Source organism: Aspergillus niger (genome assembly GCF_000002855.4).
Source record: "Aspergillus niger supercontig An11".
NCBI lineage: Eukaryota > Fungi > Ascomycota > Eurotiomycetes > Eurotiales > Aspergillaceae > Aspergillus > Aspergillus niger.
The window spans coordinates 1516670-1539267 of record NT_166526.1 but is presented as its reverse complement, the minus strand read 5'-3'; the positions used below and the strand labels follow the sequence as shown (position 1 = coordinate 1539267).

At 52.5% G+C, this 22598-nt stretch overlaps 8 protein-coding genes across 8 annotated transcripts; 6 read left to right on the top strand and 2 right to left on the bottom strand.

Moving 5' to 3' along the window:
* Positions 1-92: 92 nt before the first annotated feature.
* Positions 93-1588, top strand: An11g06260 (uncharacterized protein; the record flags this gene model as incomplete). Its single annotated transcript, XM_059750324.1, has 7 exons — positions 93-426; positions 550-722; positions 812-957; positions 1006-1095; positions 1145-1178; positions 1238-1461; positions 1519-1588. The coding sequence occupies 7 exons, from the start codon at positions 93-95 to the stop codon at positions 1586-1588; spliced, it is 1071 nt and encodes a 356-aa protein (XP_059606326.1).
* Positions 1589-2895: 1307 nt separating this feature from the next.
* An11g06250 (uncharacterized protein) lies at positions 2896-4507 on the top strand (the record flags this gene model as incomplete). Its single annotated transcript, XM_059750323.1, has 8 exons — positions 2896-2993; positions 3038-3093; positions 3189-3269; positions 3376-3430; positions 3520-3582; positions 3712-3801; positions 3979-4134; positions 4315-4507. The coding sequence occupies 8 exons, from the start codon at positions 2896-2898 to the stop codon at positions 4505-4507; spliced, it is 792 nt and encodes a 263-aa protein (XP_059606325.1).
* Positions 4508-4795: 288 nt separating this feature from the next.
* An11g06240 (uncharacterized protein) lies at positions 4796-6862 on the top strand (the record flags this gene model as incomplete). The annotated part of the gene is made up of 1 exon (XM_059750322.1): positions 4796-6862. One exon carries the CDS (start codon positions 4796-4798, stop codon positions 6860-6862), a length of 2067 nt encoding a protein of 688 aa, XP_059606324.1.
* A 1440-nt stretch (positions 6863-8302) lies between these two features.
* Positions 8303-9376, top strand: An11g06230 (uncharacterized protein; the record flags this gene model as incomplete). Its single annotated transcript, XM_001394569.1, has 1 exon — positions 8303-9376. One exon carries the CDS (start codon positions 8303-8305, stop codon positions 9374-9376), a length of 1074 nt encoding a protein of 357 aa, XP_001394606.1.
* Positions 9377-9604: 228 nt separating this feature from the next.
* An11g06210 (uncharacterized protein) lies at positions 9605-15642 on the bottom strand (the record flags this gene model as incomplete). Its single annotated transcript, XM_059750321.1, has 6 exons — positions 9605-11856; positions 13075-14714; positions 14776-15144; positions 15223-15338; positions 15443-15509; positions 15590-15642. 6 exons carry the CDS (start codon positions 15640-15642, stop codon positions 9605-9607), a joined length of 4497 nt encoding a protein of 1498 aa, XP_059606323.1.
* Positions 15643-16229: 587 nt separating this feature from the next.
* On the top strand, positions 16230-17197 carry An11g06200 (uncharacterized protein; the record flags this gene model as incomplete). Its single annotated transcript, XM_001394567.3, has 3 exons — positions 16230-16371; positions 16441-17090; positions 17147-17197. 3 exons carry the CDS (start codon positions 16230-16232, stop codon positions 17195-17197), a joined length of 843 nt encoding a protein of 280 aa, XP_001394604.3.
* Positions 17198-17816: 619 nt separating this feature from the next.
* On the top strand, positions 17817-19263 carry An11g06190 (uncharacterized protein; the record flags this gene model as incomplete). The annotated part of the gene is made up of 2 exons (XM_001394566.1): positions 17817-18068; positions 18136-19263. The coding sequence occupies 2 exons, from the start codon at positions 17817-17819 to the stop codon at positions 19261-19263; spliced, it is 1380 nt and encodes a 459-aa protein (XP_001394603.1).
* Positions 19264-19541: 278 nt separating this feature from the next.
* An11g06180 (uncharacterized protein) lies at positions 19542-22335 on the bottom strand (the record flags this gene model as incomplete). Its single annotated transcript, XM_001394565.3, has 7 exons — positions 19542-20559; positions 20607-20777; positions 20828-21462; positions 21514-21599; positions 21665-21936; positions 22015-22149; positions 22247-22335. 7 exons carry the CDS (start codon positions 22333-22335, stop codon positions 19542-19544), a joined length of 2406 nt encoding a protein of 801 aa, XP_001394602.1.
* Positions 22336-22598: the final 263 nt, after the last annotated feature.

Below are 22598 nucleotides of genomic sequence, written 5' to 3'. Positions count from 1 at the left end.
AGTGATACTGCATAATAGTCGTGATTATAGATACTACAGTTATATTGAATGACGTTCATCGAAGCCAAGTCGAACATAATAAGCAATCCGCCATGGAGCAACGTCAAGAACTGTGTGACTCACTCAAAGGACAGTATGCTGTTCTACCTAATCTCTACTCCTTGTTCCCAGACTGGTCACCAGAATTGCATCCAGAATATACAAGGGCCCGAGATGAATCTACAAACCCGTGGATCAAACGGTGCGTCGACTTTGATAGATTCCTAGCAATACACTTCTCGGTCTTACTGTCAGACAGCTTTGCCAAGAACCCACTAGTTTGTCGGAAGCTTCAGGAAGCGGATTTCACGACATTCGCCGCAGTTATGTGCGCAAAATCATCCTTTGAACAACTCTGTACGGTGGCAAAGTGGTTTACCTGGGTAGGTGTGTGAACCAAGACCTTCTGACCGTTTACTGATAACAGTACGAGTACTTCATATGGGATGATCGTATGGATTCCCCATCTACTACATACTAGCGTTATACTGAGCTGAAACACCCCTCAAGTATTCGACTGCGGCTCCCTTAGCCACGATTCAAAAACTATCAAGAGGTACAAGCATACTAGTATCGAATATTTCAAGCATGTCCTTTGCCATGAAGCAGCGTATCCAGATTTATCTGAATTCTCCGAGGAACTCCAAAACGCGCTACGCTGCTGGGACGAGATAGCAGAACATGTGCGTCAGGTGTGCTCAAAAAGAATGTCTTACGTCCCAATGGTTTGCTTTCTTCCAATACTGACGGTCTGAATTTAGTGACGCGCAAGGTTCTGTTAGCGGCGATGATAGATTATCTGTCGAGTGTTGATGGGGTGGATTCGATCTACTCAGAGGGTGAAATTCCCTCAGTACAGCAGTACTGGCGCCGACGAGACCGCACAGCTGGCGTCCATCCAGTTATCGCAACTATTCCGTATGTCTTCTCAAACATTTTGTCGAGCTGTGGCTGACATTTTTACAGCTTTATCTATGACTTTGATATCTCAGCGCGGGATATGGATGATACGCATATGAAATTACTCCGGAGACATACATCGTACCTTGTCCACATGTAAGTCCGCTCTGATGTCGGATCCAGGACTTTAACTGAGTTGTCACAGACAGAATGACATGTTTTCGCTGAGAAAGGAGGTGGTAAATAGGTGCCTGTCAAGGTGTTGGAATGTTGCACATAGCTAACATTTGTGTAACAGAGAGTTGGACAAGTCGAGAACCTTGTTCCAATCATTATGCTGAACGAGAATCTGATAGCCAGCCAGGCAATGAAAGTTGCCTTCATGTTCGCTCAAGAATCAGCAAGGGGCTTCGATGAAGTGGTTGATGATATGCGGCAGACTGCCAAGGGAAGACGCCGCGCTGTCGCAGACATTTTCATCAAAGGCTGCAGAAACATCGTCATGGGGCTCACCCATTGGAGGTAAATTCACAATAGACTTATTGATAAGCCCTGCGCTTTACTGATGTTGTTTTCTAGCTACACCGGAGAGCGTTATTTCCGAGCTGGTGAGGCGGATGAAAACCACACCATATATTTCGAACTGTAGGCTGGGTGTTCCTTTTCTATATGCCATTTGCGATCTTATTCCACTCGTTCAGAGTAGTTGCAGCGTCTTCCTTTGGTGTTTCACGGACGAAAGTCAGGCGTCAGGCTCTTAGGGATGATCTCGCATCATCACCTCAGCGACTACCCTTACATTCTTAGACAGCAATCTACACAAAGTTTATGTGCAGTAAGAAGACATTATTTTGAGTTTCACCGAAGCATCCGAAACGTCAATCATTGCTTCAGTTCATCTCTTCAAGATCTTATTCCACACCGACTGATTGGATCACAACAAGAATTCCACGCACACCCCCCCTCTTTCAAAAAGCAAGGGATGATAACCTCCGCGGAAGTGGGGGATTTGTGGCGCAGGCTGATCAACAACCTGAAAAATGGCAGATGTGGAATAATATGCATATGTTATGCAGTACCGTCACTCATCGTATATCAATCATGCATGCACAGACAACAAATAAGAAATTTCGACCGCAGAACAATTCCGTTATCCCGGCAAAATCTTTGGTTGCATGAAGGGACACATGAACAAAATCTTGATTTGACAGCAAACTACAAGGGATGACATTATCACGAGTATGGTTTCTGAATTGATTTTAGTGCTTAGCTTTCCTGCCAGTGGATAGTCTAAGCTGACAGACGCAGTATGTGGTGTAGGCTTACTGGTCAGATGTAACATCCCTTGCCAGCTGAGTTTCCTGGAACTTAGTCACGTCGTGGGCTGAGGCTGCCCACCGGAGTGTTTTATTACATGGGTGGATGCTTGAATTAAATGTGTGGTACATTACTGATCGTTCTATACATTCAGGTGATTAGAATGTCCTAGAAGTATGTTCTGGTACAGTTGACATACGTCAAGGAGAGTGTACATTCTGGAAATGTTTATAACGAACAGGTAAGAACGCAGAGCATATCATAGGGAGTAAAGTACAAAAACATAGAATCCTTCAATCATGACTCATAAATCTTCGTGGTTCCCGAGGACAGCTCCTGGAGTTCGGATGAAAGACCAGCGAACGAGATTGTAGACTTGTGTGGATAGTGGGTAATCCCTGTATCTTCCTCCTTCATTGTGCGAAGAGATTCTAGGGCTGGAAATGTCATCTAAGCATGCTAGACGAAATGGCGAAGTGTCCGGTATAGCTTACAGCGTGGGGTACATTTGTGGAACCCTTAAGTGGCCAACTAATCCCTCATAAGCTCCATATACTATGGGTAGCATTTCCGTGTCGAATACGTCGCCTCCCCATTATCGCATCACGGGGTATATTTTCGACCTTGTCTGTTCTGAGAATGAAGCGAAAGAGAAGTGACATCAAGATGATGATCAAAAGACCGGTTAAGCAAAGGACCGGTGTGGGCGCCAGAAAGCAGAACGCTGAGGAGCATACGTATGCTGAAAACATGAGTGTAGATAGGATGAATAATTCGTAAGACCAAGAGTGTGGGCTAGGCTGGTTTGTATCTTGCCCGAGAACAAAGACCGGTCAGGTTAAAGTCTGCGGTTAGAGCGGTTATGGAGCTCGTCGACTTGGTCACATAAGGAGTAAACGATTATATTTGGTGGCGGTTTCAGATCAGCTGAGGTTTGAGGGCAATTATATCCCTCAACACTTTGAAAGAGTGGGGGCGTAGGCGCATATGGCTTGATCATCGCAAGTTCCGCGGTATATTAACTTTAGCGAACTAGTATATTGTGCAATGGTCAGGCAAGGTGGCAAATGTCTGCTTATGGAGAGCGTATGAGTGGATGAAGATCTACTTCCCCTGTAGACCGTGATAGGGATCCAGGTGAACGTTCATTTAAGTCCGGGGAGCGGGTGGAAGGGTTGAGAAATCCGATATGTCAAAGAGATGCAAGGCATGCACGCCCTAACATCTAGTCGCATCTCAGCTGGTGGTCTTTCTTGGCTTCAGCCTTAAGCGGGGTGACCGAGAAACTGGTGGCATATCATTTGAGATAGGAAACAAGCTCATACGGTGTTGATCAGAGGTTTCGTTCTCAGTTACGTCCGAATCTGCTGCATGGAAGAAGGCACATTCAAGAGAAAATACATTGCATATACTGCAGACTTTTGCGAGTAGGATAATGCGACCATCATCTTGAAGCGCCAAGGGAAGCAAAGGGGGCTGTGCCAAGTGGCCAAAGCCAATGCATGTGTGCATCGGTACGGAATCGACAGTGGAACGAGTCGATAGGTTAGGGAGCCAAATCGAAACGATCGGGTACCATGATGACGAGTAGTACACGGGACTATGCTCTTCATTTCCGATTGGTCCCGATCATCCGCGGATTAGGGAGAGATTGGCTGAGCTGAATCTGCGCTGACAGCGGGGAATAAGATCATGACAGTCTGCAGGACAGGGGTAATGAAGGTGGAGTTGTGCTGTCGTTCCAAGTGGCAGAGCACTATGCTTAGTACGTCTTAATCTGGCGGGGAGAAAATGCCAGCGCATAATGAGTGGAGTTAGCGGTTCGGCTCTTTGGTGGTGGAAGAACGCTTCGACGGGAAACACCACTCATGGAGAAGGGTTACATGTCTGTTTCTCCTGTTTATTGAATTAGAGACATATTTTCATTTTGAGTCATATCTTATTTCCCTTTTCTGGGGGGGGTCTTTTGTTCTTTACATTTTCTGGTGTCAATTGAGAATGCTGTATAAGGGGATAATCTTGGTCAGCAATTCAACTTTATCAGGTATTAAAATTCAGTGAGGCTGTCGTATCTCCCCCCGCCCTCCCCCAGGAGGAAGAGCCCGCGGAATCTGCCAAAATAATTGAGTTTGGGCTTATGTCTGACACGCTTCACTCGGGCAATGGAGGCTGGCTGAGCGGGCCTGCAGCCAAGTGGTTCCTGAATCATGGCTCGCAGGCTGGCCTGTGTCTCTGGCCTGAGTTGAGCTGAACGGAGGAACGGCTGTGGCCCGTGTTAATCTACCCTCTCTCGATCTATATAAAAAGGTCCAACAATGAGTGTGGTCATGGACAGAAATCAACTCAGGCAGCTCAGAGATAACTGGCTTCAAGAAAAGTCCTAGTCTCGAGAGTACCTGGAGACGTGAATCCAAGAGTCTTCCTTTCCCTTTTGTTATCTCTCTTCGCTCTATAAGAGCAACTTAATTCCCATCAACTATCTCCCTTAAGCTATTCTTTTTCCCGAGAGACCACATCGTTCCTCAAACATCTTTTCAAGATGGGCTACATTGCGCGAACAGATGATCTCCCCGACATCGCTCGTAAAGGAGGTCTCGTCGACCCCCGGGCTGAGGATCAGCCTCTCTTCTTCGAACGCATGTCCTGTCGGGACGTGAATGAGTTCGTTTCCAATCCGGCCAATGTATCTCCATTGAGCTCAGGAAACCCAAGCGCTGCTACTAAGCCCACTAGTTTGGGCACGCGGTTGCGCCAGCCAGCTATCCAGAGCCAGGCCAGAATCGACGAATTCCGCGCACGCTCCGAGGAGATCAAACAGCGTATGCCCATCAGAAACGCCAAACAGCCCATATCTGACCTGGTACCGGATTTGGTGGTCACCGGTGGTCTCAGTCGCTCGCCCGCTTTCGATTGTCTGCCTGTCTTCTCCCATTGGGCTGACCGCACAGGCGAGCTCTCCGCTACCGACCTGGCTGCTACCGTCCGGCTTACCTCCACCTGGGGCACGGCCCATATTGCGGCAGAGGGAGTCAACATGGACGCCCCTCGGGGAGCTCACGCCTGGTCACTCAAATCTCACGGCATAGGCCCTGCCGAACCCGGAGCAAGCAAGTTCTCTCAGCAATACGACGCCGAAACTGACACCCTCACCACAACTGTTAACGTGGCGCGCCGTCTTGATACTCCTCGAACGGATGGTGTTTTGGGTGCCGTCTCCAGTGTCTCATGGATGCGCAATGCACGTGTTGCGGACGCCGTCGATTGCGCCGCCGGCTTGCTCTCAGACGCCTCGACTCTTTTGGAGGCCCGCGACAGAATGATCGCGACCGGCGCCCCTGAGCACGTCGGATTTGCCGAGGTGCGCCCCGTCGACATGCCCAGCTGGTGCTCTGCCCGCAAGCCTCTCGCACCCAAACTGAGTGGCGTGGCCGTCGCATCTGATCCAACTGCAGTCAACCTGTTCGCCGGGGAGGACTGCCAGGGCCCCATGCTCAACACCAGTGTGTTTGCCATGACAAGTGGTTACAACCGTGGTGTCTACGGTGGTTCAATCTCTGGCTTGTGGTCGACCATGGACGCATCTTTCGTCATGGATTACTCCATCGGTGTTCACAGCGCTGCCATGGCAGACAAACTCTCCATTGCTTTTGCCGATGCGGCCGCTGCTGCGGAAAAGTCCGCTTATGCCGGCCCGCACATTACCGACATCAGCCTTGTCAAAGGCTGCAATTATTCCTGCTTGCGCCAGAAGACCGTCATTGAGGATTCCCACCCTATTCCTTCTCGTCCTACCATCGTCGTATGGAACGATCTGGCCCGCCTTGCCCGGTACAAGTTGGCCGATGCGGTGTTCTGTCACGTCTACTACGATGGAGGTGGTAGCGAGCACATGGCCGCCATCGCCGGTCTGGGCTGCGTCGCACACGACTGGATTGACCTTGGAGCCGACGTAGCGTGCGGTGAAGTCAGTAACATCATCCCTTCATTGACACGAGGTTCCTTGGAGGAAGCCCCACTGGCCGAGGTTTACGCCCGCATAATAGGTGCTATGATCTGGTACCGCGACAACGATCCCTATAACCCAGCAGCCAATTGCCTCCTCTTCACCCACTGGTGGCAGCTCTCCAACTGTCGTCACCGCCCCGTCACTCTCCTCGGCCGGACTGATCTCCCTGTCGACGCGGGCATCGTCCCCATCGTCCCCGACGAGAGACCTCCTCTGGAACACTTCCGGGCAAATGGCACCAAGGTCGAGCGCGGTGCGCGTGCGCTTGCCAACGCTGAAGCACGTCTTGAGGCTCTCATTGCCTCGGACCCCTTGCCGGAGACCCGTGCTGTCATTGACCTCCTTGTCAAGCCTGTTCTCGCCTACGTCAAGGGCGGTGATACCCTACCCTCGGAGAATGAATATGTCGGAGCTACTCTCGCTGCCCAGGTGGCTTATCCTCAGGATCAGAAAATCCTTGAGATGTGGGATCTGGCTATTGTCATGTGGGAGTGTGGTGCGCTGTGGGCGTCCGGAGTGGCTGGACTCTGCTATACTCATGCTGGGTTGTCCAACTGTGACCGGGCTCGTAAGGACTTGTCGGACACTACTTGGAGTTAAACCTTGTGCCAAAGTACAATGCAAGTCAACAGGATGAGCTAGCTTTCAGACAGCATGAAAGACAGTCTTTGTGGCGTCTCATAGAAAGAATTGCTTTATATCAGTCTCTACCACTTACGATCCTCATGCGCTTACATAGCGTTTACTCTATTCTAGGCTAGGTTAGTTTGATATCCAGGTCAAGAATAGGAAGCTTTTTTTTTTTTTATTTCTCTATGAATTATCAAAATTATGCGAGCTAAGTTCGACGAAGATACAACATCCAGCCTCGGGCCTACCTAGGGCCTGTGTTCCGGAACGGGTTAGGCGGTAAGTCTGTGACATGCAGTACTGTAAATTTCCTCCAATATTATTACCGGATAAGCTTCCATGTCAAGCCACACTTGCCAAAACAGGAATCGAGCGGGAAAGCTTGTCAAGGATCAAGTCCTTGACCTCCCTTCATATCCCATATTATCATTACTACCCATCATCAATCCAACTGCTTATATTGACCCTCTAATCTACTTTATTCTTCTCTGTTCATTAACACAATTTGTTAGACCCAAGCTACACTGCAGACTGTTTCCGCAATAGTCCTCAGCTAGTGGCCCGTTAGTAGACGTCATGCGCTGCGGAAAGAATTGAAGTATATATTTCCTGCGATTACCAGTCAGGGTTACCCTGAATTGGATAGTACCTCACGACCACTCTCTCAGGCAGTTTAAGCTGGCATCTCCATTTCGGTCAATCAATCCTATGGTCAGAGGAAATGCTATGCCTGCGAGGATCATGATGTTATGCTACTGTTCCATTGACCATGTTGGGCTGCATGGCTTGTATGCGAAGGTTAAACAAAAGAGAAAGGACGCTATCTGATTGCAGATGCTTGCCGCAGATCCGGATGCAAGTTAAGACCCCAGGCACCAGTCTCACTCACCACTTGAAAGAGATCCATACATGATGGAAAGTACTGGAAATATGGGGACAGGAATGCTAATTAAGTCATACTATATTATCCATTGGTCGCGCATTTGAAGACTGGTTACTCTGGCTCAACCGTTTTCGATAGGCAATTTATGTCAGTGACTTCTACAAATTCTGCATGACACATGTGCTTTTTACAGCTTGCAGCCATGTTCATACCTTTAAAACAGGCCTCTCCCAGCTTCTCTAATCCAGATATACCATCGCCCTATCCACAACATGCACCGCATAACCAAGCACACCCCAGATTAATGCCCCAGTGGAGTCGATGACTAATGTCCATGACCTCATTACAAATCAGACACTGGATCCCTATATAACCTCATCATCCAAATCAAAGTACCACCCCTCACGAGCTATAATCTGATCCTCATATCAAACAACGCCCGTCAGCACCTTATTTCCCTTTCCACCAACCACACTCTTCCACCTCAATCCAACAACAATACCACCACCACCACCACAACCACCACAATGTCCCTCCCCGACACCTACCTCGCGGCCACCGTGCCCACCCCCCAATCACCCCACACCCTAACCACCCACCCCGTGCCCTCCCCCAACGCCAACGAAGTCCTCATAAAAATCACCGCCACGGCCGTCAACCCCGTCGACTGGAAGATGCGCGACTACAACTTCTTCCTGACCGAATACCCCGCCGTCCTCGGCTCCGACGCCTCGGGCACCATCGCCGCCGTGGGCTCCAACGTCACCACCTTCACCCCAGGCGACCGGGTCTTCTTCCAAGGCATAATTGGCAACTACGCCGCCTCGACCTTCCAGCAATACTGCGTGATGCCGGCAGAGCTCGTCTCGCGAACCCCCTCCAACATCTCCGACGAGCAAGCCGCGGGGATCAGTCTAGCGAGCGTGGCCGTCGTGACGGGAATGTATGATAGCACGGGGCACGGAATCACACCTGCTCCCTGGGCCGAGGGCGGTGATGCGGCAGGCAAGGGCAAGGCGATTGCTATTTTGGGCGGAGCGTCGAGTGTAGGACAGTATGCGATTCAGTTTGCAAGGTTGAGCGGGTTCACGAAGATTATTACGAATGCGAGCGTCGTGCATAGGGAGTATTTGCAGGGGCTGGGAGCGCATGTGGTGCTGGATCGGAAGATTGCCAAGGCGGAGGACTTTGTTGCTGCGGCTGGGGAGGTGCCGACTCGTTATGTGTATGATGCCATTTCGATGAAGGAGACGCAGGTGCTCGGGGTGGAGATTGCAAAGGCAAGTAAGGGGGCTGCGAAGGCGGTGGTGACGGTGTTGGGTGCGGAGAAGGAGGCGGCGGAGTTGGGGAAGGAGGGCGAACATCAGGTGGAGGTTAGGCAGATTTTGGGTATTGGGGCTTCTCCCAAGTTGAGACATGTTAGTGAGCCCATGGTGAAGGCGCTTGGAGGTGAGGATGGATGGATTGCGAAGGGACTGTTTGTGCCGAATCGCGTGCGCGTGGTTCCTGGTGGATTGGGGGCTGTTGAGGAGGCGTTGAAGACAAATAAGGAGGGGGTTTCCGGGGAGAAGGTGGTCTTCCGTCCCAATGAGGGTGCGTAGGGAGGACTAGTATAGACTTGAAAAGTTGGTATAGTCTAATATATTATAATTGGTTGGTTTATTATGAGTATTTCCCCGTGAAGTCTAATTGCGGCTATAAACACCATGCCGTGAACAAAAACAAGTGTAGAATACAGGGGTAGTAGTAGGCCAGCAGAAGAAAAAAGAAAGAACATGCTTGGAAAGAAATCTACTAGAATACAGTTGTCATATGGACAAAACGGGGGTTCACGCGTCAACGGTCGTCGCAAGAGCCTGCTGCGCAAGCTTGCGGTTCCGCTTCACTAGGGCGTTGAGCTTCTTGTCGATCGTGTCTAGCTCCTTGCGAGACGACTCAAGATCCTTCTGCGACTTGACGGCGAACGAGCGCAGCTCTTCATTGGTCATTCCAACCACATCGTCCAGGTCCGGGATGTTGCCCATGACCACCCCCGCGGCCCCGAGCATGTGCTTGGCAGTAGCGGCAGCGAAGGATCGCACCGAGGTGGCAGTGGCATTGACCAGTTCCGCGGTGTTGGCAATGGCCCAGTTATGGCTGCGCGTGCTGTCCGCCTCCATGGCCGACAGAACGTTGGGAGGCGCAGGAATAGTGGAGCCGCTGGCGTCAGAAAGAGACATCCCGGCAGTGGGCGAGCCAGAGGTGAGACCGGCCGAGGTCTCGTCGACCCAGCAGATGTTGAAATTCTCAGGGGTAGCAAACAACGCGTCCAAACCACCACCGCGATTGGTCACATCAGGCTCCGTGATAGGTACGTTCGAGTATTCCTGGAAGGTATCAATTGCCCAGGCAATGTTCTTCTCAAGCGCAAGATACCGCTCTTCTTCCTCGGGCGACAGATGGTGCAGGACGCATCCACGGGGACTGATCAAGCATCGGTCTTTCAGCATGGTCGAGTCCGAATTAACACGAATGGCTTCTCCGCGCATCAATGCTTTACGATGCTCATCCGTCAACTCAATGGGCTGTTTCAGGATGTCGTAATCATCCGCATTGCACTTCATGTCGAATCGCTGGTTTAGGTTGGCTGGGTTGAACAGGGGATGATTGTTTAGGTCCAATTCAGCAGACTTATGCAGCTGAGCAAGAAGGACTTGCAACGGGGATGTACGTTCCGAGAAGAGCTCCTTGACCGGAACCCCGCTGGATTCAGCGTCCTTCATCAGCTGCTCAACCGTGTTCTTGGAACGCCACGCCTCAGCAGGTGCTTTTTGTTCAGGAGTGGCCTTCTCCTCGGTAGCAGCTGGCTTGGAGTCCTTCGTGGCCTTCTCATTCGTTTTGTTCTTCTTGGCCGCTTCCGTCCGCTGCGCAGCCTTCTCATTGCTATTTGAACTTCCAGCGTTGGCAGATTTTCCAGCCTCAGTATTCTCCGAAGCTGCAGCCGGCGACTCGTTCGAGCTAACAGGAGTCTTCTTGGTCTTGCGCTTCCGACCGATAATCGGAGCCTGCACTGGTTCTTCGACCACAGCGGTGGCCTCTTGTTTCTTGGCCTCCAGTTCCTTGGCCTTTTGTCGCCGTTCCTTCTTAGCTTGGCTCTTGGTCATCGCCCGGACAGGTGCAGAGCCGATTCTGGACGAAGCGGGAGGAGAGTTGGCCCGAGACACGGACGCCGAGGTGTAAAGATCGGCTTCCGATCCGAAGTCGCCGGGCGTATCAGGCCGGCTGAGCGACGAGATGCTTGGTCGTCTGGAACGCGCTTTTGTTGCAGCAGGTATGGAAGCGACAGACTGGGTGGCAGATGGAGGCGGCGGGGTTTCAGTCTTTGGCGTGTCAACCACACGGAGGACTCGAGGTTGGCGAGGAGCGGAAGAGTCCGAAACGCGGGAGACCCCAGTTAAGGGTGTATTCGGACGAGAACCGATCGTCGAAGTGGGCACCGGGCCATGGGTATTGGTTTGACTTGGTGTATCTGCCTTTGAAGCGTCGTGAGACTGAGAAGTACCCAAGGGAAGCTCCAGCTTTATGGGCTTGGCCTTCGCCGTAGGCGCCGAGGCTTTCTCATTATTTTCTCCGGTCTTCGAAAGGCCAGCTTTCTTGTCAGAAGCGACGGTCAAGTCCCCCTTTTGCTGGGAGCGAGCCTTGTTGGCTGACTTTGGCACAGGAGAACCGAGTGATATTTCGGATGCATTCTTAATGCGACTTGAGGTGGGCGGATTCTCAGGAGTATCTTTCAAGTCCGGAGAAGCCTGGCGAGAGCTTTCTTGGAATCCCTGGCCCGGCGTTCCTAGCCTATGGAAAGGTGGGTTAAGACCCGGAGGCACGGATGGCGACGAGACCGGACTGGATGGGTTGAGTGGACTTTGGAACAAGGCAGATGCAGGATGAGCGTGTGGCAGAGGAAGCCCGGGGGGCAGGGTAGGTGTTCCAGCACGAGCTGAGCCTTGCGAGTCACTGGAGAAATGCGAGCGCACGAGATAGCCAAAGCTGTCAACGGGGCGCTTGTCCTTTGGCTGGGCTCCAAGAGGAGGAAATTCTTCGTCCACTAGAAGCGCCGTTAGCTTCCTGATGTCTGCAAGACGATGGGTGAGTGAGCCGGATAGAAAGAACAACGCAAAGGAACCCCTCCCAAAGACACAAGCAGAAACAAATAGAAACAGGGCGTGCCAGTGGACTATTATAAACAAAACGAGACGACCAAGGTACGGAAGGGCAGGCATATTAATTACACAAATGTCCCGGCCGATGCAACCAGACGGACACACAAGGCATATTGTCTATAAGAACAATAATTGTGAGAAATTGGTTTCGCATAGAGGGCCCTGCTCGTGTTTATCGAAAGCCAGGGCAGGGAGGTTAACGTACATAAAGCCATGACCAGACCGAATGGGCCACCAAGATGCTGATAGATCAACCCAGCTTGGATGCAAAAGAACAAAGTATACGACAGCCACCAAAGCGCAGTGGACCTAGAAGACACGATGTGCCCATAAAGTGCAAGGACGCCTCCCATCCACACGGAAGCCGGAGACAACACGCAAAAAAGAAACATGATGTGGAAGCACAGAAACATAAAAAGACGATAAAAACCAATCATGAAGATAACGCCAAAGGCACGCCTAGCCCGAATTCTTGTTGTTTTCAAGAGCCGTTTGCTTAATGCTTTCGTTGCAGAGTGGAAATATGTCGCAAAGTTTTCAACATCGAATCAATGAGTCCGGAAAACTGAAACATAAGAATCATATCCCACGCCCATCTAGAGAAATATGATATCATGTCATCAAATAAAAAGGGAGACAGAAAAGGAGCATGGGCAAAAAGAAACAAAATGCAAAAAGGGTAGTCATCATAAACAACAATGATAGAAGTGAAGGGCGAGGGAGGGTTATTAATGAATTATGAGAAAGGGGGGCAAACAATCACCAGCGGTTGAAACCGCTGCCATACATCATGGCCTGATTGTACCCACCTTGACCCTGACTCCCGTACAGCGCCTGCCCAGCAGCAGCAGCAGCAGCAGCATTCGCACCAACCTGGTGCATCCTCGCCTGTAGGATGCTCGGGTCCGCAAGATCTACTACACCGCCTCCACCGGAGGAAGTGTTAGCGTGTCTGTGCTTCTTCCCCTTCTTCTTCTGCTTCTGTGGACCAGATTCGGAATAATTTCCCGCCTGAGTACCATAGAAAGAGCTGAGAAGGCCATTGCCGGGAGTCAGGGGAGGGGGAGTTTGGTGCTGTTGGAGGAAAGGAAACATGAACTCACGCTTAGCGGCCTCTTGACCCTGCAAACCACCGGCATTTGCGCCACTGCGGCCTCTCAGCAGCTCACGCATCAACTCTGGATTGGCTTCTTGCTTTCCGAGGTTGGATCCCAAACCGAGATTGGCATTTGTTGTAAAACCGTGACCCTGTGCGAACATGCCGCCGCCGCTGATAGGCGGAGTACCCGCCGTCTTCAACCCAGGGGGTGGACCCTGCACACCACTAGTGAAGTAGTTGCCAGCAAGACCATGCTGAGGGCTAGGGGCTGCGAGCGGGTTAGGAGTACCAGCCTGCATTTGGCTCAACATGCGCACATTGGGGATGTTCTTGGCATTGGCCTCATTGGCGAATGTGAAACGAGAGTTCTGGCGACTTTGCGCCTGCAGAGCATTGAACTGTGCCATCTGGCTCTGGAGCAGACCCTGGCGGACCTGAGCTGCCTGGTCAAGAGCAGCGGAGTTGAGCCCACCCTGCAGCTGATCAACCAGGCCCGCCTGTTGGTTGCCGGCAGACTTTAGGAGGAGCAACTGCTGTTGCTGCAGAGGGGTCAAGCTACGACCGGCCAGATTGAGTTGCTGAAACTGGTGACTAGTTGCCGAGACGGGGGAGCCAACTGCCGAGTTTGTCGTGGTACCCTGCTGGGAAGGAGGTTGAATGGCACCATGAGATTCGCGACCGCTACGGCCTCTTGGGGGCATCGCGTCATCCGGCTCGCCACCGAGCTGCAAGCTTCCACTCTCACGGCTCTCCTCTTCTGCTGCAGCAGACTGCAACAGCTCCTGTTCCCGCCGGACACGTTCCTGCTCCGCCTTCTCACGCATAGCTCGGCGTTTCACGCCTCCGTAAGGATCGATAAACGAAGGGTGGTTCTCAATGAGGGCAACCTCTTCCGCGGGCAGACCAGCCGCCGAGAAGATGAACTTAAAGTCTGGGGAGTTCACAGCCTTGACGAGGTTATCCAACAGAGGCGTCTCCGGCTTGGGTGGCGTCTGGACAGTAGGCGGAGAACTAGACGAAGAGGATCGTGCCTCGGGAGAGGGGGACGGTTGCGCTTGCGCCTGGGCCTGAGCTTGAGCCTGAGCCTGAGCCTGGGCCTGAGCCTGAGCTTGGGCTTGAGCCTGGGCTTGGGCTTGGGCTTGGGCCTGAGCTTGAGCTTGAGCTTGAGCTTGAGCACGCTCCTGCGCATTCGTAGACTGCTTCTCCACGCGCTTGGCCTCCTCCACCGCTGGCGACACCGTGGCAATGGCGGGACGCGGACTTTGCGAGGCTTGACTGCCCGTCAAACTTGCCCGTCTCGTCCGGCTAAGCACGGCATCCTTGTTTGCCCAACTTGCTGACGATGGCAGGGCAGACCCATCCGGTGGCCGGCTCCCCGCAGCGTCATCCCTACTAGGCTGGCGGCGCATTGGTTGCGAAATCGGTTGAGCGGAGGACCGGGCAACGTGCGGAAGAATCGAGTGGGTGGGACCGCTGGGGGCACCGTTGATTCGTTGACTTGACAGGGTGTTCATCGAAGAGAGATCCTGTCGGCTGTAACTGTCGCTGTCCTCACCAGTCTCATGCAGGAAGGTGCAGTTTCGATTATGGCATTGCTCGTTACGCAGGAAGGAAGAACAATACTTGGTTGTACCGTATTGGGCACTAGAGCGGTCAGTATGTTGCATTGCCAACAGAACACAGGAAGGTGGAGGGTTCGACCTACCGTAGCACCCGGTCACCGTTGGCCGACCCATCGACAGCTGCTATACAAGTGGCTGCGTCGGCCTTCCTTGCATAGGTGACGTAGACGCCAATGCCCTGATTGGGGTTGCCACCAGGCTTTGCCTTGCTCACGACGATCTTCTCGATGTCACCATATTGACCGAAGTAGTCTCGACCGCGCAAAGTCAAGAGGAGTTGATTCTCGTCACGTATTGTGGGGTTGAGACCGATCACGTAGACCAGGTTCTTCTGCACGACGCGGACACCGGCAAGATTCTTGCGACTGGAAGCCTCGATTTCACGTTTCTCGGCCTCCTTCTTTTTCGCGGCGGCAGCCTTGCGGTGTTTTAAGGCCAAGTCGGCTTTGAATCTAAAATTGCGGGTTGCGATGTTAGCGCCAAGACGCGGGAAGGGACAGTGGGAACAAGAGCGAGGAGTGAACACATACTCGTCGGCATCGGGAACCTTGTATTGAATGGTGCTCTCATCGTAGACCCGTCTGCAGTTGGGGCACCGGCCTTCTTCGCTGTGGGTCTTGATGTTGTTGTAGCAGAATTGACAGATCTGGAGGGGTCTGTTAGCGACGGTCCGGATCGCATACGACGCGAGCGATCTCCTGATCGGGCCGCTGGTTCGCGAGGGGAATATAAGGCGAGCAGGATGCGTACCTGATACCCACAGGGGCAAGGCTTGAAGTTCTTGTCCGAGAGATCGAATTCTTCGATGCAAAGGGGGCTAAAGAAGACAAAGATGTCAGCCCAACGGACCAGTCATAGGACAACCCGACGGGTACGAAAAGTGGGAAGCGGACGCACCAGAACTCGTCGTCATCATCGATGACGGAGTCAATCTGTTGGCGATTTGACATTATGAGTGACGAAGCTGTGCAACGGTACGACGACTGGACAAGACGGCGATCACAGTCTAAGACTAACACCCATCAACCAAACCCGGGCGGAAGGGGGGGGTGGGAGCAGGCAGAGGGCGAGGAAAAGCGGGTAGAAAAAAAAGAACGTCAAGTGAGACAGGAGGGAAAGATAGGAAAAGGGACGAGAAGAAGAGTCCGAGGGAGGTTGAGGATGATAGATCGACAAACGTGGGGTAAAGGTGAGGAGGATGAGAAGAAGGAGCACGGAGGGACACAGACGCAAAGGAAGAGGGAGAGTTGGAGGCGAAGAGCGAGAAAGAGAAGTGAAGCTTTGATTGATGGGGTTTGCGCGGGTTTGCACCGTTTGCCTTCCCCTGCAGCCTCAGGCACGGATTATGTTGCTGTCCGCGCGCCGCTTATGTCATCTCCGCCAGCCAAACCTGCAGTCTTCACGTGACCGCGACAACTTCGCCTGGACCGGCAAAAGCTCCTTGGATGAGGAACCTCCGCTGCTCTCCCCTCCCTCCACCTCCCCCGTCGTCTTACACCCGCAATTGTCCGTCATCATGGCCTCTGCTCGCTCCTTGATGCGGCTGGGATCTGGCCGCTCCCTGGCCACCGCCGTCCGGTCGTCCCGTACCTTCACTACGACCGCTCTCAAGGCCACTCAGGCCTCGACCGCGCCTATCTCAGAGGATGTTCCCAACATGCGCCAGGCCCAGCGTCCCCGTATGTCCAATGGCACCCGGACTCGACCGTTGATACCGCAGAATGTGCAACACTAACATAATTTCATAGCTCCTGGCCCTCTCCGCGCCCCCGTCGTCAACCCGGCCGACAAGTACCAGGACAAGGCGGACAGTCTGCACAAGTACGGCCAGTACATCATGTCGTGCCTACCCAAGCACGTCCAGCAGTTCTCCGTCTGGAAGGATGAGCTCTGCATCTACGTTCCTCCCTCCGGCCTCATCCCCACCATGACTTTCCTGAAATACCACACCGCGGCCGAATACACTCAGATCTCGGACATCACCGGTGTCGACTTCCCCACCCGCGACCAGCGCTTCGAGGTCGTCTACAACATGCTCAGTGTGCGCTACAACTCTCGTATCCGTGTCAAGACCTACGCCGACGAGGCCAGCCCCGTGCCCAGTGTTACCGGTCTGTTCGAGGGTGCTCTGTGGTACGAGCGTGAGGTGTACGACATGTTCGGTGTCTTCTTCACCGGCCACCCCGATCTGCGTCGTATCATGACCGACTACGGCTTTGATGGCCACCCGCTGCGCAAGGACTTCCCCTTGACGGGATACACGGAGCTGCGTTACTGTGAGGAGAAGAAGCGCATTGTCATTGAGCCTCTGGAGCTTACGCAGGCGTTCCGGAACTTCGAGGGTGGTACCGCTGCCTGGGAGCCTGTCAGTGCGGGTACTGACAGAACTCCTGAGTCGGTATGTTGATATCAGCATTCGCGCGATGATGAGGATGATGCTAACTGATAATATAGTTCAAGCTGCCCACCCCCAAGCCGGAGCCGAAGGAGGAGGAAAAGAAATAGAGGAGATGTAATCGTATTATCTTTCCTTGCTAGTTCTGTATGTACATACCGTGTGTTGAATTTGACGTTGATTTCGCGCAAAAGTTCTAACGTGGGTCGCCTTTTCTCAAAAGTAGGTTGGCTCGCGCTATGATATCGTAGATTATGAAATTATATCCTTGACCCATTGCACACAAACCATCTCAATTTCTAAAACTTAGCTCATCAAAAGATCTGTAGAGTATCATACCATACCCAATTGACCCATCCTGTCCCCCAATTTTCACAATCAAAACAATAAACCCCATGAAATCATCCACCCCCGAAACGGACCAATAACCATCCCCCAAAAATAAGACACCCAAAACGGCAAAATGCCCCGTCCACCTGCCCAAAAACCAAAAAGGCGGCGAGCCATCGCTTGGCACCGCCCGCCCTCGGACCGGCAGAAAAAGTTCCCTGACCAAGAAAAACTACTACTAATCGATCCTAATCTTCAAATCAACATTGAATGGCATAAGTCAGAATATCTCCCCACACGTGGATCTAATCAAACCCACAAGCATACTGAACCGTCTATCCACACATACACATCCAACATACACCTCGAACCATCCCAACACAGGGAAATTTAACCAAAATGGGGAAGCGCAACTTCGCCGACTTCTCGGAATCCCCATACACACCGCACGACCGCAGCCAATCCCTACAACTGACCCGGCTCTTCCAGAAATTCGAATATGGCGTGATGACCCTATCGAAAGCGCTCAAGGTAGCGCGGGGGTTCGAGCGCCAGAAGCTCGGACGACGAGAGAAGACGGCGCAGAAGGAAGAGGGTGAGAAGAAGGAGGGGACGTTGAGTCGCATTGCGGAGGAGATTCAGGTTGTTAAGGTACATTCCACCTTGTTTTTGCCAAGTATGTATATGTAATGAGTATTAACGTCTGGAATAATGGTAGACCCTCGACCCCCACACCACCGCCGAGAAATACCTCTTCAAGCAACTCCTCAAGACGAAACGAATCGCCGAGTCACCGCTCTTCATCGCCTTCAAGGATAAAAAGAAGATCGCGGCGGAGGGGCCGAAGAGCTCGGCCGAGGCGAACGTCACGGCACGTTTGTACAAGTCTACGCCGGTGAAGAATGTGTTTCCGGGGATTATGGAGGGGATACGCAAGTTGTTGGGGATTGAAGATAAGCCTGCGGGTGGGGATGTGAAGGGAGCCGACAAGAAGGCGAAGGACGGGAAGACGAAGGAGAAATCTACCAAGGAAGACAAGAAGAAATCAAAGGATGACAGCGAGGCTGTATCGACCAAACGGACCAGCGCATCCGCTGACCCCGACGCCTCGCCAAGCGGCGACGAAGACATCAACATGGACGACGCAGGCTCGGACGCAGACAGCATCGACTTTGCGCAATTCGATGCGCGACTCGCGCCCGATTCAGGGGACGAAGACGAAGACGAATCCGAGGATGACGATCGCGCTCGCGACGACATCAGCGACGGTATCAGCGACGAAGAAGAAGAAGAAGAAGAAGACGACGATGACCAACACATCTCCATCTCCCGCTCTCCATCCCCCGACGCCCCACCTACCAAGAAAGCCAAGGGAAGCAAAGCGTCCTCAACGCCCGCGACCAGCACGACCTTCCTCCCATCACTCACAATGGGCGGATACTGGTCCGGATCCGAGGACGAGGCTGAAGACGGCGAGGCGGCGAACGAGCCCCCGCGTCGCAAGAACCGTATGGGTCAGCAGGCGCGTCGGGCGCTCTGGGAGAAGAAGTACGGATCTGGAGCGAATCACGTCAAGCAGGAGAAGAATAAGCGGAAGGCAGGCGGACGCGATAATGGGTGGGATGCTCGGCGGGGAGCGACTGATGGGGGTGATCGCTGGGGACGGGGTGGCGGTAGGGGCAGGCCGCAGCAGCAGCAGCAGTTTGGACGTCCTCAGCGAGGAGGGCCTCCGGCGAAGAAGCCGGAGGATAATAAGCCATTGCATCCGTCATGGGAGGCGGCGAGAAAGGCGAAGGAGCAGAAGGCTACTGCTGCTTTCCAGGGAAAGAAGGTTACATTCGATTAGTAGGGGATATCCTGTTATTGCATGTAGTAGCGTTTGTAGATACTATCATCATTATAAGTCCAAAATTATCTGCAATATTTATTGTCCTGCTATTCCCAACTAGTACTACTAGTGAAACGAATATATACATACTGTCTAGGTATCTCGAAACTAAATCCGGTGCTTACGGGCGGATAAACATATAAACAACGCAACACAGCGGAATACGACAACAATAGTCGCGGAAAGTCAGACCGAAACGCTGAAATCACAACGAAACCCTACTTGCATTGACGCAATCAATCATTCATGAAGTTCATCCACCGCGTATCTGCTTGCTTCATCTCTCCAGTAAGACTCGGCTGGCCATCAGGCTCAAAGCAAGGGATGGCAGTGAACTCGCCCAGTTCTTGAGGCAGATTCGAAACGAAGTGATCGAGGCCGAAATGCGGCATCTGCGACAGGGGATGTGAAACAGAAAACTCCGACGAGTCGGGAAGACTTGCGCTGCCGACGTCGGCTTCCACGGGCTCGTTCGCGGTAGATGCGCCGCCCGGAATGGGGGTGACAACGGGGGCGAGCCCGTTACTGCTAGTATGATGGTATTGCTGCTCTTGGAATGGGACGATTTCGGGTGAAATTGGCCCGGTCTTCCATAGCATTTCCCAGTTCTTGAATCGGTCGTATGCTGATTCGACGACACCGGTACTGCCTTGGGGTTGAGTCTGGCTATACTCTTCGAGACGGCGAATTGCGCGTTCCAAGGTCTCAATGACGCTTACTGCTGCACGGGCAGAGCCGACGCCCATGGACATGATCTTGATCAGTGCCATGCCCTTGTCCAATGCTTCGCGCAGGCGCTCGGTGCGTTTGGTCAAGCTTTGGGCTAGAATGACGAGCAGAGCAGCACGACATGAGCTGAATTCGGTAAATGATGCGCGAGCAAGACCGCGCTCGTCGCGAAGGAGCCGACATAGGTCGATAATCTCGAGGGCGGCTTCTACACAATCCGTAATCAATGTGGAACGGTTTTTGGCGGGACCTGACGGTGTTTTGAGAGGAGCACCGGGTAGAGTAGCCGAGCTGACTGCCCTGTTGGTGCTGAAGAGGAACGGTCGTCCCAGGAAGATGCGGGTCAGACAATAGTCGAGCTTCAAGTGCACGTTGGAGCGGAAAAGGGGTCCTGCTGGATTGAGATCCCTGCAGTTGGTCTCTTCAGGTAGCGTTCCCCACCAGTCGACCAGGTTCTTTCGCAAATTCAAGAGCCTCTCCAGACAGTCTTGCTGCTGATTCTTGCGGGACTTGCGAAGGACGGATCTACTAGCATTAGATAGGTTCAACTGTCTCTTTGAGCCAAAACATACATTTCGTTTGCAACCTCTCCAAGCTTGAGTGTAAGCTTGATGAGGGTCACCATGTTCGTATCGTTTGAAACATGTCCCGATGGCGTCAAGCCTTGAAAGTCCGTGGGGAACGGGGCATCTACGTCTGCGTCTAACAAGGAAACCGGTCTACCGTGAAGAATGCTGACACGCCTGGAAATTGTAAGCATGGATGAAGATGAGAGGGGCATGTTATAACCTACTTCTCGATAGTGTAGGCAGTCCAAAACACACGGTTCCGAATCTCAATCATACGCGGCGATAGTCCTTCTCCCGTATACTTTCGGTGCATACCGTTTTGGATCGCCATCTTCAGCGCCAAACCAAAGTATGTGTAGCATAGCCCAGATGTATCGAGTGGTAACAAATACGTTCCGATCAGTAGGCAGGCCTGCACGCTTCGGACATTTGCAGTGGCGATGATATCTGGCAACAGCTTGGATGCAAACTGGTAAAAAGTAAGACCAACATCGTCCTCGGAAAAGTGATGGTCATCATCAAATGCCGAGTTGGACGAGAGACGATTGACGGGGATGGACGATTCCATATGCGCAAACTGTGTTCCGACAGCCAAGACCATCAGGATGGCGCATACCGAGCCGGCATCCTTCGACGACAGACAAGACGGATCTGTATAACACGTGTTGAGCTTATCTCGCAGCCAGTCCTCTTCAACGTAGAAATTATTGGTCTGGGCATATTTGAAGAATATTTGAACCAGGAAGTCGGCGACAAAACGGGGCGGAAGACAGGTGACTGATGTCGACACCAAAGTCGAACCCGACTGCAGCTGCGTCGCTCGCCATCGCTCTTCGAACGGCTCTGTTTCGGTCGATGCCTATAACCATCAGCGACATGGAGTAATAGTGCAGAAGCAGACGGTAAATACCTCTGGAGCTGCTGTCTTCATCCACTCGTCAATCTTCTGTCTAATCTTCATGGAGAAGTTCAAATACGAGAACTCTCCCGAGTATTCTGCAGACCAGTCAGAATAGCCCGAACAATTGCAACAATATCAAAAACAAGTTGAGAAACCATACGGGTAGTATTATCCGGTAAAGCCTTGATGGTAAAGTCCTCATCATCGATGGCCAAATCCTCGAGCTCGTCGCCTTCCAGCTGCATCGAAGGCGGTCCAGCCTCCAACCCAGAGGGACGATGCTTGTGTTTCAGATCCTCCGCCATCTTCCGAAGAGAGTGTATATCGAACGAGATATTCGGGACATAATGTTGAAGAATGCGTTCCATGTACCGGACACGCTCCGACTCGAGCATTTCATGTTGATTGAAAGCAACCGTGCGGTCCAGAATCCTAACCCCATCACATATTATCAGTCCACAGCTCGCAGCACCATTTTATGACTCTGGAAAAAGGTATCTGGCGACTTACGAGACGGACGGCGATCGGGCGAGCTTCTCCGTCTGATCGGGGTGGGTGAAGATGCATTGCCGACGATACCGGAGACACCGGCGACAGGGGACGCCTCCTTCGCATTTCTCCTTTACGCGACGACATCCATCGCAGCTGTAGCGGTCAGTGATAATCCAGAAACATTTCCAATTATCCCCCAGATATTTCGACGGGCGCTTTGGAGATAAAATCAGGGATGGATGATGCTTACGCTCGCACCGCTCTTTTGCGGTTTTCCTCGGAAACGCGGGGTCGTTTCTGCTGGCCCAGTCCAGCAGGGGTGGCAGGGCCCACATCCATGGCAGTTTTGAGATCAGGGAGGCCGATGGAGAGGCAGGCGCATTGTAGAATTATAGCAGGACCATAAGGCAGAGGGGAGAGGGTCAAGTTGGCGTTGCGTGGGTTGCGGAGAACAAGAAAATTTCCCCGGGGTTCGAAGGAGGAGATCCTCTGGCCCTTCCAATCTTCCCTTTTCCCACTCACTGATAAGATCAGAACAGCGGCACACCTTCAACCCATCGTTCGCCGATCTACCGCCGAGGCCTCCTGGGTTGCCCTTTTCA